This window comes from Oryctolagus cuniculus, chromosome 7, assembly GCF_051225735.1.
Source record: "Oryctolagus cuniculus isolate XC-2025 breed Fujian yellow rabbit chromosome 7, ASM5122573v1, whole genome shotgun sequence".
Classification (NCBI taxonomy): Eukaryota; Metazoa; Chordata; class Mammalia; order Lagomorpha; family Leporidae; genus Oryctolagus; species Oryctolagus cuniculus.
Genome location: NC_142873.1, coordinates 155,181,739 through 155,195,806, shown reverse-complemented (window position 1 = coordinate 155,195,806; position 14,068 = coordinate 155,181,739). Strand labels below are relative to the sequence as shown.

The 14,068-nt window shown below is 62.4% G+C and overlaps 1 protein-coding gene across 1 annotated transcript in view; it reads left to right on the top strand.

Annotated features, from left to right (window-relative positions):
- The window catches only part of KAZN (kazrin, periplakin interacting protein), a 994,352-nt gene extending 988,268 nt beyond the window's left edge, over positions 1-6,084 (top strand). The window contains exons 16-17 of the mRNA XM_051834341.3: positions 1,485-1,599; positions 3,053-6,084. Of these exons, the coding sequence (XP_051690301.1) occupies positions 1,485-1,599; positions 3,053-3,217 (280 nt within the window). The 3' untranslated portion in view covers positions 3,218-6,084. The remainder of the gene's footprint in view (positions 1-1,484; positions 1,600-3,052) is intronic.
- The last annotated feature ends 7,984 nt before the right edge of the window (positions 6,085-14,068 follow it).

Genomic DNA, 14,068 nt, shown 5'->3' with positions numbered 1-14,068 from the left:
TCTGTCCCGGTTGCTCCTCTTCCAGGCCAGCTCTCTGCTGTGGCCCGGGAGTGCAGTGGAGGATGGCCCAAGTCCTTGGGCCCTGCACCCCATGGGAGACCAGGAGAAGCAGCTGGCTCCTGGCTTTGGATCAGCACAGCGCCGGCCGTAGCAGCCATTTGGGGGGTGAACCAACAGAAGGAAGACCTCTCTCTCTCTCTTTCTCTCTCTCTCTCTCTCACTGTATAACTCTGCCTGTAAAAATAAAATAAAATAAATAAAATAAAATAAAAAGAAAGGCAGAGTGACAGAAAAAGGAGAGACTGAGAGAGAGAGAGAGAGAGATCTTTCATACACTGTTCACTCCCCAAGTGGCCACAATGGCCGAGGCTCATCCCGGGCACTACTTGGAATGGATGCCAATTAGAACTTGAAATTGTTTATCTCTGGAATCTTCCACTGACTATCTTTGGATTGCCCTTGATGGCAGGTGACTGAGACACAGACAGCAAAGCCACAGTTGTAGGCGGGACTTCCTGTGTCACACGTTTGTTATGGTGGCCTGGGGTGCAGAAGGCTGCCTGCCAGGGCTGGGCCCACCCAACAGTCAGAGAAAGGCCGGAGGCCATGGGAGACCGTGGCTTGGCCGAGGTGAACGGGAGGGAGAGGGCAGCTGGCAGCGCCGAGGCTCAGGACTCGGCTCGGAGCCGGCTCTGGCCCAGCCGTGCCTGTCCACCGGATGTCCACGCGTAAACAAGTGGGCGTGGCTGAGCGCCGAGCAAACTTGATTCATAAAACCCGACAGCTGGCTGGACTCCGTCTGCAGGCTGTGACAGCCAAATGCTGCCAGGACTGAAGCTTTTCCAGAAAGAAGGGAGGGAGGGGTAACTTCCGGCGGGGGACACGTCACAAGTGCAGGGAGGGGGTGAGAGGGGACCTGCCTGATGCTTCTCTGAGCACACGGCTCAGCCACACGTGGGGACCCTCCTGCTCGGCTGCCCTGACCTGAAGAAGCTTGGCACGCTGAGGGAGTGACAACGAGACTTGGGCGGCACGGGGCGCGGAGCGGGGTCTTGGCTGTGCCGCGGTGTAACCGTGGGCAAACTGCTCGGTGCCTCTGTGCCCCCCTTACCTCACCTGGAAGGCAGGGAGGGCACCCCGATGTCCAGGCCCACGATGGAGACCAGACTCAAGTGCCCAGCTCAGTGCTGGCCACAGGCGGCCCCGCGGCTCTCAGCATTCGCAGCCCTGGCACGGCAGGAGGGTGGGGTGCCTGGCGCTGCCCGAGGCCCCCTGCTGACTGGACGGGCCTCTCCCCAGCTCCGCAGGAATCCGGGAAACTGAGCGCTTCGGGACGCCCCCCGGGAGGGCCCCCAGCATCACCCGGGCAGTGCTGGCCACAGGCGGCCCCGCGGCTCTCAGCATTCGCAGCCCTGGCACGGCGGGAGGGTGGGGTGCCTGGCTCTGCCCGAGGCCCCCTGCTGACTGGACGGGCCTCTCCCCAGCTCCGCAGGAATCCGGGAAACTGAGCGCTTCGGGACGCCCCCCGGGAGGGCCCCCAGCATCACCCGGGCAGGGAAGGAAGAAAACAGCAGCGGCATCAAGTACAAGGCCGGCCGGGTACGTGGCTCACGGGTTCACACGGTTCACCCGGGCAGGGTGCCGGCTCCCAGCTGCACCTGCGGGGGGCTCCTGCGGGGGCCTGTGGGTGGAGCCGGGTGGCAGGGAGGATGTCCCAGCTGCCACCTTCGAGGACATGCATGACGTTTGGGGCGGGGGCAAAGCCCCTCTCCCCTCCCCGCCCCCCAAGGCTCACCGTGGGGTCGCCGGAACTGCAGGTCTCTCCTGCTTGTGTCGGAAGCACTCGGGGTGGGGGGCAGGGTTGCAGATTCTGGGCCCCACCCCAGGCCCCTAAGGCAGAAGGGCTCGGGTGCCAGTGCACCTGCTTGCAGCCCGGATGCCCGGATGGTGCAGGTGCCCCCCAGCTCGGAGAACCACCCACTGAGATTTTGCAGTCCTGCAAGCAGACAGGGAGCGGGAGCCGAACCTCTGGTGACCCCAGCAAAGCTGTATACAAACACAGGCAAGGGGTCTGATCACAGAGACTCCAGTGGGCAGGTTCCTAAACGGGAGCGTGCAGACCCGGATGGCAGAGCTGGAGAAGGCGACAGTTCTTTCATTCGCTCAGCAAACACAGTCTGGGTGCCGACTGTGTCCCAGGCACTGTCCCAGGCACGGGCAGTGGCGGTGGCGCAGGCAGGAATAAGCGGCTCCCTCTGCCTGAAGATGCCCCCGTGTAGGACAGGCGCTCCGTTGGAGCCACCCTGCTAGGGGAAAAGCGGACTGAAAATGCGGATCTCCTTAGCGAAGCAGCGATTCAAGGAAGGTTGAGAAACGCTGGTCTAAAAGAAAGGCAGCCTGGCAAACAATCGCAGAGCGTTAGTGTGGCTCCTGCCAGCAGAGCGGTGCCCCACATCAGACAGCGACGCCTGCGAGGGCCTACTGTGTGCGGTGACAGCTGCCTGCTGCGCGCCAGCACCGGCCGTGGGCTTTGAAGATGGGACTCCTCCTCTTTACAGTCCCATTTTGTAGCTCCGAAAGCTGAAGCTCAGAGAGGGAGGCGGCCTGTCCGAGATCACACAGCTGAGGTGTGGCACAGCGAGGATCCAGACCTCAGCCTGTGCGTTCCCGGGTCCCACCCTGAGCAGAGCATTCCTCCCCGACGTGGGAGCTCGGCCTGGCCTGCGCTCCTGCTCGGCGTTCTCACAGGTGCGCCCAGTGCACCTGCTCTCAGCTGGGGCGGGAAGGGGGGGGAGGAGGGAGGGGACTGCAGGGATTATCAGAGCGACGATGTCTGGCCTCACTCTGTAGCCAACCGAGTGCTTCCAGGTGGGAGCACGAAACGCTCTTGGTGTCTTCGAGCACAGGGCTGTTGCCGCTGATAAAAACAAGCACAGAGAGGTTAGCGGGCTGCGCCAGGTCACACAGCAATTGGCACTGCAGCGCCCACAGAGCCCAGATCTGCAAACGTTCAGTTCTCGTCTCTCCTCGCCCTCCCCCTCTCTCTCCTCAGCTGCCCCTGGGGAAGATAGGAAGGGGCTTCGGCAGCAAAGACCCCGACTTCCATGATGACTACGGCTCCCTTCAGAATGAAGACTGTGGGGATGATGACCCCCAGGGCGGGCCCGAGCAATGCCGTCTGGAAGGCTACAACGGCCTGGAGGTCACCAACGTGTGAGGACCCAGGGGCTCCACCAGGTGCCACGCGGGGAGACCCAGGGAGGGAGCAACAGACGCCCGGGCCTGCCCCACCCCGGACACAGCGACCCTGGCTGCCGATGCCCCCCTACTCCTGGGCAAATCCCAGAAGCCTTCAGAGAGCTGGCAACGCAGGCTGCCTGCCTTGGGCAGCCACAGACTTGCCTGCTTAACCAGAGCCCGGCCCAGAGGACCCGTCCTGGGAGGCATCCCCTCCGGAAGCCAGGGTGTGCAGGCTCCAGCCCCGAGCAGTCAGCCGCCGAGCAGCCCACGTGTCCCGGAGCCTTGAACTGGGCCGCCCAGGAGGCCAGAGGCTCACGCTTTCCCCAGCAGCCCCCTAGGAGGAGGGGACTCCACCCTGTCCCCCCGGAGCCCGTGCACCTGCCGATGCTGGGCGCAAGCGGAGCCGGCGTGTGGCAGGAAGTGCTGCCTCTTGCTGAGATGAGGGCAGCGAGGTCTCAGTAGCTGCCGCGGAGTTCCGTGCACCCGAGAACTTGGGTTTGGACTCAGGTCACTGAGGGGGCCGTCCCTTCCTGCCCCCACCCCCGTCCAAGCTCTGTGTCACACGGGGTGGGAGTGCTGGCTCCGCTGGAGGCTTGGCAGCACCATTCCCTGGGCCTGCAGATATCCTGTCCTCAGAGGGAAAGGCATGGTGGTGACGAAGCCACGGGTGACTGTGCCACGTGTGGCTGTGGGTTTGGAAGCTGGGATGGGGAAGTGCTTGTTGTCAACCCCCCGAAGCAGGTGCACGCCCCAACGCCCTAACCGAGCTGCACATCCTGCAAAGCCGGGTGTGTTGGTGGTCTCGTCCTGCTGTGTGGCTTCTTCCGGGTGGCCTCACCTCTCTGTGCCTCAACGTCTTCATCTACCACACTTCTGGGCCCCTCCCAGGGTCGTTGTGCGGATTAACACTTGCTAATGTCTGTAACACACTTTTGTAACCACTCAGGAGACAGCAGGAAGGGACCGGAAGGCCGTGTCGGGGTGGGGGGGACGTCTGATGTCGCCCAGACAGCACGGTACAGACACTGAATTGCTCCTCGCCGAGGCTGCTGTGGTCCAAGCACCATGCGGAGAGTGGACCTGGGGCATTCCACGTCCCACGCTCCAGAGCCGTCGCCAGCCGTGGGCAGCCGAAGGCAGGCGATCCCAGGAGCCCAGCCCTGGAAGCCAGGTCGGCTCCGTGCTTGAGCTTGCGTGGGTGACCAAGGGACCTTGCTGACGATGGCTGGGGAAGGAGCAGACGCGTGGGGTTCGACTTACGTCTCGGTTCTCACACTGAAGCTCCGGTGCTCGGCTTCCTTCAAGGCCGTTTACGCTGGACTCCGGGGGAGGCTTGACTGCCCGAGGCTGCGGTGGGCCGTGCCTTTTCCCTTGTGGGAAAAGCACAAACTGGGCCCTGATGATCTTGAACCTGTCCTCCCCGGGCTGAAGCCCATGGCTCGCTCGCTCCCCTTAACATGAGCGCAGTCTCGCTTCCTGCCCGACACCCGGGACTCGAGGGTGCCCGGGTAGACGTCGCCCTTCCCTCCAAAGTGGCCGCCCAGGGACACGTACCGGCCCCAGACCCGAGCCAGGGTGACATCAGCCACACGACAAGGCGTTGGTGAGGTCCCAAAGCCAGGACCTTCACGATGGTCAGTCCCGCCTGCGTCTGTATCTGGTCAGCTGGAGCCCACCTGCCCACAGGTGCCACCTACTTTGTCCCCAGACTGGGTCCCATTGGGGTCAAAATGGACAAGCGGAGAGCTGGCCAGGGGCCACTGGCGGCAGCCATTGCCCAAAACGTGCGTCGCGTTAGAGCAGGCCTGGGGCCACCTGGGCCACGCCGAGGGCTCCTGTGGGTAGCAGTGATGCTGCCACAGCGCACTGGCTCGGCCGTGAGGCTCCTGAGCCCCAGCAGCCGGAGGGGATCGGGGCTGACTTCCAACACGAGCCGGGGCAGCCCATCGAGGAACAGGCTCTGGGGTAGGATCCGGGGAGCTTGGCCAGCTGGGCAAACCCTCAGGGTCATCTCTGCTTCCTGGGTGGGCTGGGAAGAGACTTGACAGAGACTCTGGTCACCAATGGGCAAAGCCTGCCCCGCTCCTGTCCATGTGGCTGAGTAGTGGTCCTGGGCCCTTTATAAAGGGAGGCGTGGCACCCGGCTTCGGCTGCTGTAGCCATGCCCGTGGTTGCTGCTCCCTGGGATGGGGCAAGGTGGATGGTGCCAGGGGTCAGGGAGAATCGGGGGAGGGATCCCCCAGAGAGGGTCCCCTGCCCCAGCAGGCTCCGAAAGACCCCTTGTCCTTGGCCACACAGGGCCTCTCTCTGCAGGGTTGCTATGATCTGACTCCAGGCTTCAGGAGGCAGGGAGACACCACGCACACACCTGGACGGAGGAAGTAATGGGGACAGAGACACAGTCCAGCCAGCCCGGGGCGGGGGGGGGGGCACAGCTGGGGCTCAGGTGGGAGGTCATGGACAAGGCTGGCTGGGTCGTGGCAGAGCAGGGAGATGTGGCAAGATGTGACTTCAGCACTCGTCGAAGGCCACCTGGGACCCCCTCCAGCCTGGGACCCTCTGCGGTGGGGAGAAGAGCTGCCACCCCCAGGCCTAGCGCCCTGCTCCATCAGAGTTCGTCTGTCCAGGGCACTGGCGCCCGACCTCTGCGCTCCCGGCCCCCAGCAGGTTGAGTGGCAGGAAAGAGAAACCCAGCAGGCGACAGCTACTTCTGGGAGGAGGCGGCCGCCGAGCCGGCTTTCTGAGCCCTGGCCACCAGGGGGCGTCGTGGCTGCCGGGGAAATGAGTTCTCCTGAATGTCTTCCCAGAAGCTAACACTGTAACAATAAACACCAGGCACAGCTGCGTGGGTGTGGGTGTGGGTGTGTTCCTGTGTTCCTGTGTGTGTTGTGTGTGTTCATGTATGTGTTGTGTGCTCATCTTGCAGCCTCATCCAGAGGGGGGGTTAGGAACCCATTTCAAAGGTGGAGCTGGAAACCAGACAGGATGAGGGGCTTGCCCCCCGACCCTGGCCTCAGTGCCACGCTAGAGGCCCCCCTTCCTCTCCCTCTCCCCCTCCCCCTCCCATCCTCACCAGGTAGCATCACTCAAAATGCCCCTCCTCAGGCACAGACTGTGTGGGGACTCTGCATCCTGCCCCAGAACCCACGGTCACGAGGGGCACACCTGACGAGGCCTCCCCTCCCCAAGAGCCCTTGGCCCTCTGGCCTCTTCTGACCCTCAGTGGTGGGGGTCCCTGCCCATGCGCGCCGATCACTGGGGGTGGGGGAGGTGCCTTTCGAATGCAGGTGCTGACCCTGGATCTTCAACAAGCTCCCAGGTGCCCCTGGTGCAGGGACCGCACGTTGGCGGTCCCAAGCTCAAGGGCAGGCAGATGGGCCTTCCTAGCAAAGCCCTGACCACACGGGGGCTGGCTGGGCTAGGGGCTCCACCCAGCTGTCCGAATGGCCCAGGTGGCGCCGTGGCTTCCCAAAGCGGCCTGGTGGTTCTCGGCGACGGCACCCAGCCTGCGTCGCTGGCTCATCGCTGAGCGTGCACCGGGTGGGGAGGAGACCGGCCTGGCACAGCCAGCGTCTGCCGCTGGCCCCGAGTCTGCATCTGTCGAGCCCCACTGGGGATGCCGTGGCAGACCTGGCGTCACGCAGAGGAGACAGGCGGCACGTGAGGGCCCGGGGCGGTGCACTTCACACGTGCGAGCGTGACTAGTTCACTTCTGAGCAGCGAACCCCGCCAAGATCTGGGGAGCTCGCTCTAGGCAGCCAGAGCCCAAGCCAGCGGCAGAGGCCGTCACTGTGCAGACGAGCCGAACCCAGCCGCCATTCTCAGAGCTTCCCGGCAATGGAAGACGGCCATGAATCAGACTCCCGCAGCGGCGGGCGTGGCTGCGACAAGTCTCGGGCACAGAGGTAGCTGGCATTCAGAGGGTTTCCGTGGGAATTCAATGCAGACGAAAGGTGAGGCCTGGGCAGAGGGGAGTTCAGCACATGGAGAGGAGAGGGAGGAGGATTCCTGACAGCCGAGACGGCAGGTGTAAAGGCCCTGGGGTAGAGCGAGTGGGGTGGGGCTGAAAGACCCTGACATGGCTGGGTTGCAGGGAGGGGGTTCATTTTGGGAGGGACACAGGGGTGCAGCAGGGAGCAGCACCTCTGCTGGGCCTCTGCTCACCCACAGGGTCCCCAACCTGGCCCCCGCCCATCGCTCATCCCTAATGCAATTAGCACTTCCCGTCCGACTGGACACAAAGCCCTGCCTTCTGCCCACACGGTCCTCTCTCCCTCTGCTGTCTCGTGGCCACAGACTGATGTGAGGGGCACAGGAGGTGGCGCCGGGGATGCCAGGACACGGCCGATTTGGAGCCACGAAGGTGTCAGGTGTGTCTTCCGTGGCCGCACGGAGAGCCGGAGGTGCCCGCTCTCACACGCCGCTGTGGCCACTGCTCTCCGAGGGCAGAGAGCGGGCCTCTGTACAGCTCTGCCAAAGCCAAGGGCAAGACCTGGCTCCCCCTTGCTGGGCATCTCTGGGAAAGAAAGGGCAGAGCCTAACGAGGGCCATGGCATGGCCGGGCCTCTCTGAGTCTCCCTCTAAGGCTCAGAGGAGAGGGGCCACATTCCCACAATAATTAAGATTGGGCTTGTGTGTTTGTTCCAGCCATTCACTGTGTGCCCGGACATCTGTAGCACCATCCCGAGGGGCCCGTCACTAACTCCATCTCATTGACAGCACAGACAGAGGGAGGGGCTGCCCCGAGTCTTCCCGGCTGGCAGAACCACGACTTGAACTTCAGTCCCATTAAAGCCATTCTCCCAGGCCCCGCCCCCTCCGGGGCTAGACGGCTCCCTATAGAGCACAGATGGATTGGTTCATCTCAGCATTTGATTAATCGTCCTGGGGTAGCCCTGTGCACTGAGCACCCCTACCCTCTCCATCCCCCGGCCTCCCCCTGACCGCGATGGGTCTCTCAACTCAGCCGTGGGGCTGGAGGTGTGGGGCCGTGGAGCATGTGACTTCTCATGGACTGCGTCCCCTACGCACCGGCCAGTGCTTTCTCCTTGCCTGTGAAATAAATGAACAGATAAATGAATTAATTAAAAGAATCCGCAGGGCACCAGCAGGTTAAACTGCCTTTGGGGGACACCTGTACCTCATACCCTAGTGCCTGGGGTCAAGTCCCGCCTCGGCTTCCCTCCAGCTTCCCGCTCATGCACACCCTGGGAGACAGCAGATGATGGCTCAAGGACTTGGGTCCCTGCCACCCACATGGGGGACCCAGCTGGGCTTCCTGCCTCCCGGGTTTGGCCTGGCTCAGCCCCCACTGTGGTGGGTGTCGGGAGGTAAACCCACAGATGGTTGAAATCTCTCTGTGCGTGTCCCTCTGCCTTCCTAAATAAATAAACAAGCCATTGAGAAGTCACACTGTCCAATACGGCAGCCACAAGCCACAGGCGGGTTTTTTAATGATTAATTAATTAATTAAAATGAAATCAAGTTCAGGAGCCCGCCCCTCGGGGGCTCTAGGGGCGCGTCAAGCCCCCGCAGCTGCCTGCAGCTTGCCGAGAGCACACATCTGGGACAGCGTCGGGACGGAGATGGTTCGTGGCCAGCGCTGCTGACGCTGTGTGGCGGGAGCTGGTACAGCGCGCTGGGGCAAACCTCCCCTCCAGAAGCTAACGGTTTGGCCGAAGAGGGAAAAATCAAGGCTCCAGAGAAATCCAGATGGAAAGGACAAGTCTCTGGGACAGGCGGCACTTCTGTACCGCGGTGAGCGGTGACAAACCCAGCGCGGAGGCTGGCTCGTGGCGCAGGAGGGGCCGACTGGCTGCGGAAAGAACCGCCCAGGACAAAGACCGGCTCTGGCCAGGGCGGGATGCCCAGGCCCTCCAGCCTCCTCCGTCTCTTGGATTTGTGTCCCCCTCCCCCTCAGGTCCTTCTCAGACAGACTGGCCCCCATTGTTGGCAAACGGCCATCAGACGTCGCTGGGTGACGGCTGCACAAGGGACAGCCCCGCACCTGTCATTCCAGGTATCGGGTGGGGTCTCGTGGCTCTGGCTCCCTCAGATAGGCACGCAAGCCCACTGTGGGGGGTGAGGGTGGGCAGGGGTCGGGGGTCAGCCTGCCCAGACTTCCTAGCCCGAGGGGATGCCAAGGCAGGCATTGCAGCCATGGAGAGCTGAGAGAATGGGGTCCCAAAAGCCAAGAAAACTCTAGTGAGCTCAAGAGGCACCTGCCCTGACAAATCTCCCCCCACCTCACCCAGACCCAGGGGCCAGGAACCATCTGCTACTCAGAGAGGGAACTAAACTGGGGCCCAGCTGCCCCGTGGCTCAAGATGCACCAGGAGAATTCAGGGACACCCAGCCCAGAGGTTCAGGACTTGCAACGGACAGCGCGGAGGCCACTGTGCCATCCTCTGTGGCAGGGCTCCCCGTCCCGGGCGCTGGGGTCAGTCTCGGGCCACTGGACTCTGGCTGGGGAAAAGGGTGGACTCTGTCCTAACACTCTGCCTGCCACCCACTCCGCACGCCCACATGCACCGCGCAGGCTGGGTTTTGTGGGGACCACGGGGCAGACACACCGGCGCAGCAAGGGACAGGTTCTCTGCCACGCCCACCTCTCCTCTCTGCCGGCCTCGGAAAACTGCTGGGCCCCACCCCGTGACGTCCTGGGGGGCAGGGCTGCTGGTGACCACAGTGCCTCCTGGCAGCCCCACCCCTGCATCGCCACCAGCACCCCAGCCCTGCCGGCAGGAGGACGCAGGCTCCTGGCTGGACCCAGCCCAGCTGTGCCGCCCCAGCCCTGGGAGCAGGCTCCAAGCCCTGAGGAGAGAGATCGGAATCCGTGGAGCCGTCCAGAGCTGCGGGCGGAAGGGGAGCACTGGCTGTCCTGCTGGGACCTGAGTTGTCAGCCGTGCCCCAGAGCCACACCTCCAGGGCCTGCCGCTGGGGGCTGCCCGAGAAAACGGGCCGACCCAGAGCCTGGTGATGGATTGGGGCGGGGCAGGGAGCGCTGGGCTCTGCTCAGAGCCAGCCCTGCCTTCCACGGTTCCCTCAAGGGATGCCCGATCCTCCCACTGTTTACGGAGTTGCTAGGCCATCAGCACCAAGGGGCCATTTTGGGGGGTGAACCAATGGAAGGAAGACCTTACTCTCTGTCTCTCTCTCTCTCTCTCTCACTAACTCTGCCTGTCAAAAAAAAAAAAAAAAAAAAAAAAGAAGGACACCAGTTGGCACTGGACCCACACTAGTGACCACGTTGTAACCAGATCAAATGCTGGGCACTTCGAACTCTGAAAACCCCTCTTAGCCAAGCACAGATCTGGATTTGGACTTGCACCCCAAATTGACGTATTTAATTCCATTTTCCACACATTGTCACAGTCCCCTCCTGCAGCCTCAGGTACTGGGGCTAGCACCTCAGCATCTGAATTTTGAGAGGACGGGAGTCGGCCTGTCACGGTCCCACACTCTCCCCTCCCCCACCCGCTTGCATCACTTTGAACTTGATTTCAACGGTGTGACCCAAAGAGTCCTGGGTAAGTCTGTGCTTGGCCCCACCAAGGGGGCTGCGCGCTCCAGCATGGCACATCCGTGTGCACACACATGCACACACACACGCACATACACGCACACGCATGTGCACACGCATGCACACACACACAACCTTCCCCTGCGTTTCCAGGGCTCACTCTACGTGCACCACACAGACTTGGAAGGATGAAATACTCTTAGTTCCGTGTCCAAAGCACTGTGCTGTATTTTGACCCTGGGGTAACCTGCCATGCTTGTGCGGTGTATGGGGTACAGGGCTCTGGTTCAACCAAGCACACAGCAGGAAGAGCCGGAAGCAGCGCCGGCCGCGCGGTTTCCTTGTCCGTTCTCTGCCGTTGGAGCCTGCCCGCCCCCTCTCCCGGCTCGCTGTGCGGTGGGTGTCTCGTGTGTGTGCTTGACCGGCCCCATCTTGCTGCTGGGCACGCCCCCCCCCCCCCCGCCCTGCAGCCTGTGAGGTCGCACAGTCAGAGGCCCAACCCCCTTTCGAGGGACGGAGTCGCCCGTGGCTCCCCGATGCCAGGCAGCCACCCGGAAACACAAGGACACCGCCCCCTTCCGGTTTCCTGGATGCATTTGCACATGGCTGTCCAGGCCAGGCCCTCCTCTGGGACAGCTCCAGTCCTAGCTCACGACAGAGGCCAGCCCAGATGTCACCAGGACACCCGGCACAAAAGCTCTTCCAGGAGCCTCAGTGGTGGGCACAACACACCTCAAAGCGACTTCAGCCAGTCCCACCAAAGTCACTTTCCATCGCTTATTCAGTCAACAAACCCCGGCTGGGTGACCACCTTGTGCCAGCCCTGTATGGGATCTGTGAGCCAAACCAGGCCAGGGCCTCCAGGGATGGACACAGTGGACAGAAAACGTGCAGCAGACACACAAACAGGGCAGGGGGAGCTGCTGCGCTGGTTTCAGGGTGACGTTCCCAGCAAACGCCAGGGTTCAGGTCAGTGGGGGCCTACACTGGAGGGGAGCCCCCTGGGGTCTGGTCCCTGGTGGGGGAAAAACCCCACATAGTGTCCCCATGCTTGAAGCGCACCCCACAGCAGGTGGCTCCCCGAGACCCCCTGACTCTCCCGCCACGGCCACAGCCACTTCTGCCTTCATCGACTTAGCAGATGGGGCCCAGGCCTGACAGTGCCAGCCACGTCCGTGATGCCGCAGGCCTGAGACACCGGCTCTCTGTCCCCAGTGCACACGAAGGGACCGCCTGCACCGCCGTTACAGCAAACGCTCACCGGGCGGCGCTCGGGGAGGGGTCCCGATGCTGCCTCTGTGAGCTGCCTGGGAGTTCTCCTTCTGCACCTGCCGGGAGCATTGCTGGGCGTCCACTGCGTCCTTAGCTCAGTGACTCAAACCTGCTTCCCCATGGGCACTGCCCGCCACTCTACCTCCCGACCTCTGTGCCCGTCAGCCTCGCTCTTGCGGTATTTGTTCAATTCTTCCTCTGTCCGTTGGCTGGAGAGAGAGCGGGACAGACAGGGAGAGCTCCCTCCCACCGGTTCAGTCCCCACATGCCTGCAAGGGTCAGGCCCCGTGCTGGGTGCTTCCTGCGTGAGCTCACTGAGTCCTTGCCCCAACCCCAACTCACAGGTATCTGACAGAGGCAGGAAGAAGTTGAGAGAGCACCCAGGGCCCGGCGCTGTGGCATAGTGGGCTAAGCCTCCACCTGTGGTGCCAGCATCCCATATGGGTGTTGGTTTGAGTCCCAGCTGCTCCTCTTCCAGCTCCCTGCTATTGTGCCTGGGAAAGCAGTGGAGGGTGGCCCAAGAGCCTGGACCCCTGCACCCATGTGGGAGACCCAGAAGAAGCTCCTGGCTTCTGGCTTCGGATCAGCCTGTCTCTGGCTGTTGTGACCACTTGGGGAGTGAGCCAACAGATGGAAGACCTCTTTCTGTCTCTCCCTCTCTCTATCTGTAAATCTGCCTTTCAAATAAATAAATCTGAGAGAGAGAGAGAGAGAGAGAGAGAGATCACAGCCAGCAGTAGCCACAGTAGGATCCCAACCCAGCTGGTTTCAACCACTATATTACATCCTCCCTTAGCCTGGACACTCTGCTCCTAGTAATAAAGCCAAAAGTAGCAACATGACTGAAAGAAAATCCTACGCTCCACAGCTGGTTAATTTACCTTGTGCTGCTCAGGTCAAGCTGATCTGATTCGGGGTGGGTCTCATGCGTGAGTATTTTTTAAAACCTCCCACGGGGTGATTCTACTGTACACCCATGGACTTGGGACCGCAGCCCCAGGACAACCTACTCCCACACAGACCGTGAACGGTCCACAGGCACTACCACCTGTCGCCACTAGATGGCGAGGCAGCGCGTTCTTCGCCAGCCCAGCCCTGCTCAGGCCAGGAAGGCGCTAGGCTGCCCCTCTCTGCCCCAGAGGGTGGCTCTGCTGGAGAAAGATCTTTCGCTTCCCACCCCCACCCCACCCCACCCCGCCGAGGGCAAGAAACACGTGCAATGTGGCAGGCCGGGCATGGCCGGGGGCTCACCCAGCCTGTCCCAGGCCCAGCCCCTGGCGCCTTGCCGGGACAGCTCCAGGGTGAGGCTCCAGGTGTTGAGGACAGGGGCAGGTGGCGTGGCAGCTGGAAGCAGTGAGAGGGTGCTGGCTGGCCCTGGCTCCCAGGACAGAGGGCTTTCAGAATACCCCACGGCGGACCAGCGGGCGTGCGGGCAGCCCGGAGGGAGTCGGACACATGGGCGGAGCCGGAAGGACCTTGTCCTGCCAGCCGCCTCCCCTTCCTGACTCTCCAGAACCAGTGAGCCTAGCTCTGGCCCTGGGCAGGCTGGGGTGGGGGTGGGGCTCTCCCTGCAGGGTGACCCGTCCCCGAGCTCCAGAGCCTGCCCCACCTGCCACTTCTCAGCTGTGGGACCTCGGGCATGTGCTTAGATTCTCGGACCTCAGTCTTCTCACCCATCAGATGGGGGTGACGGTCGCCGTCGGCAGGGCTGCGGGGAGAGTGAAGAGGCACTGGGCTGGGGCGTGGTGTGCGGTTGATGGTTTCTAAGTGAGAGCCCTCGGCACCCTCACGTGACCCAGTGAGAGTCAGTTCCAAGACACATTGAGATTCCTGGCAGAGAGAACTGCTCTCTTAGCCCCTTCTCCCAGGGATACCGTGAGCTGAGAGTAGCCAGGGCCATAATGGAGAGAGAGAGAGAGAGAGAGAGAGAGAGAGAGAGAGAGAGGAGCTGCCTGAGAATGAGACGGAATGGAACGAAGCAGACAGAAGCAAGAGCTGGAGAGCGGCCATCAGATGCTGCCATCCACTTGCTGG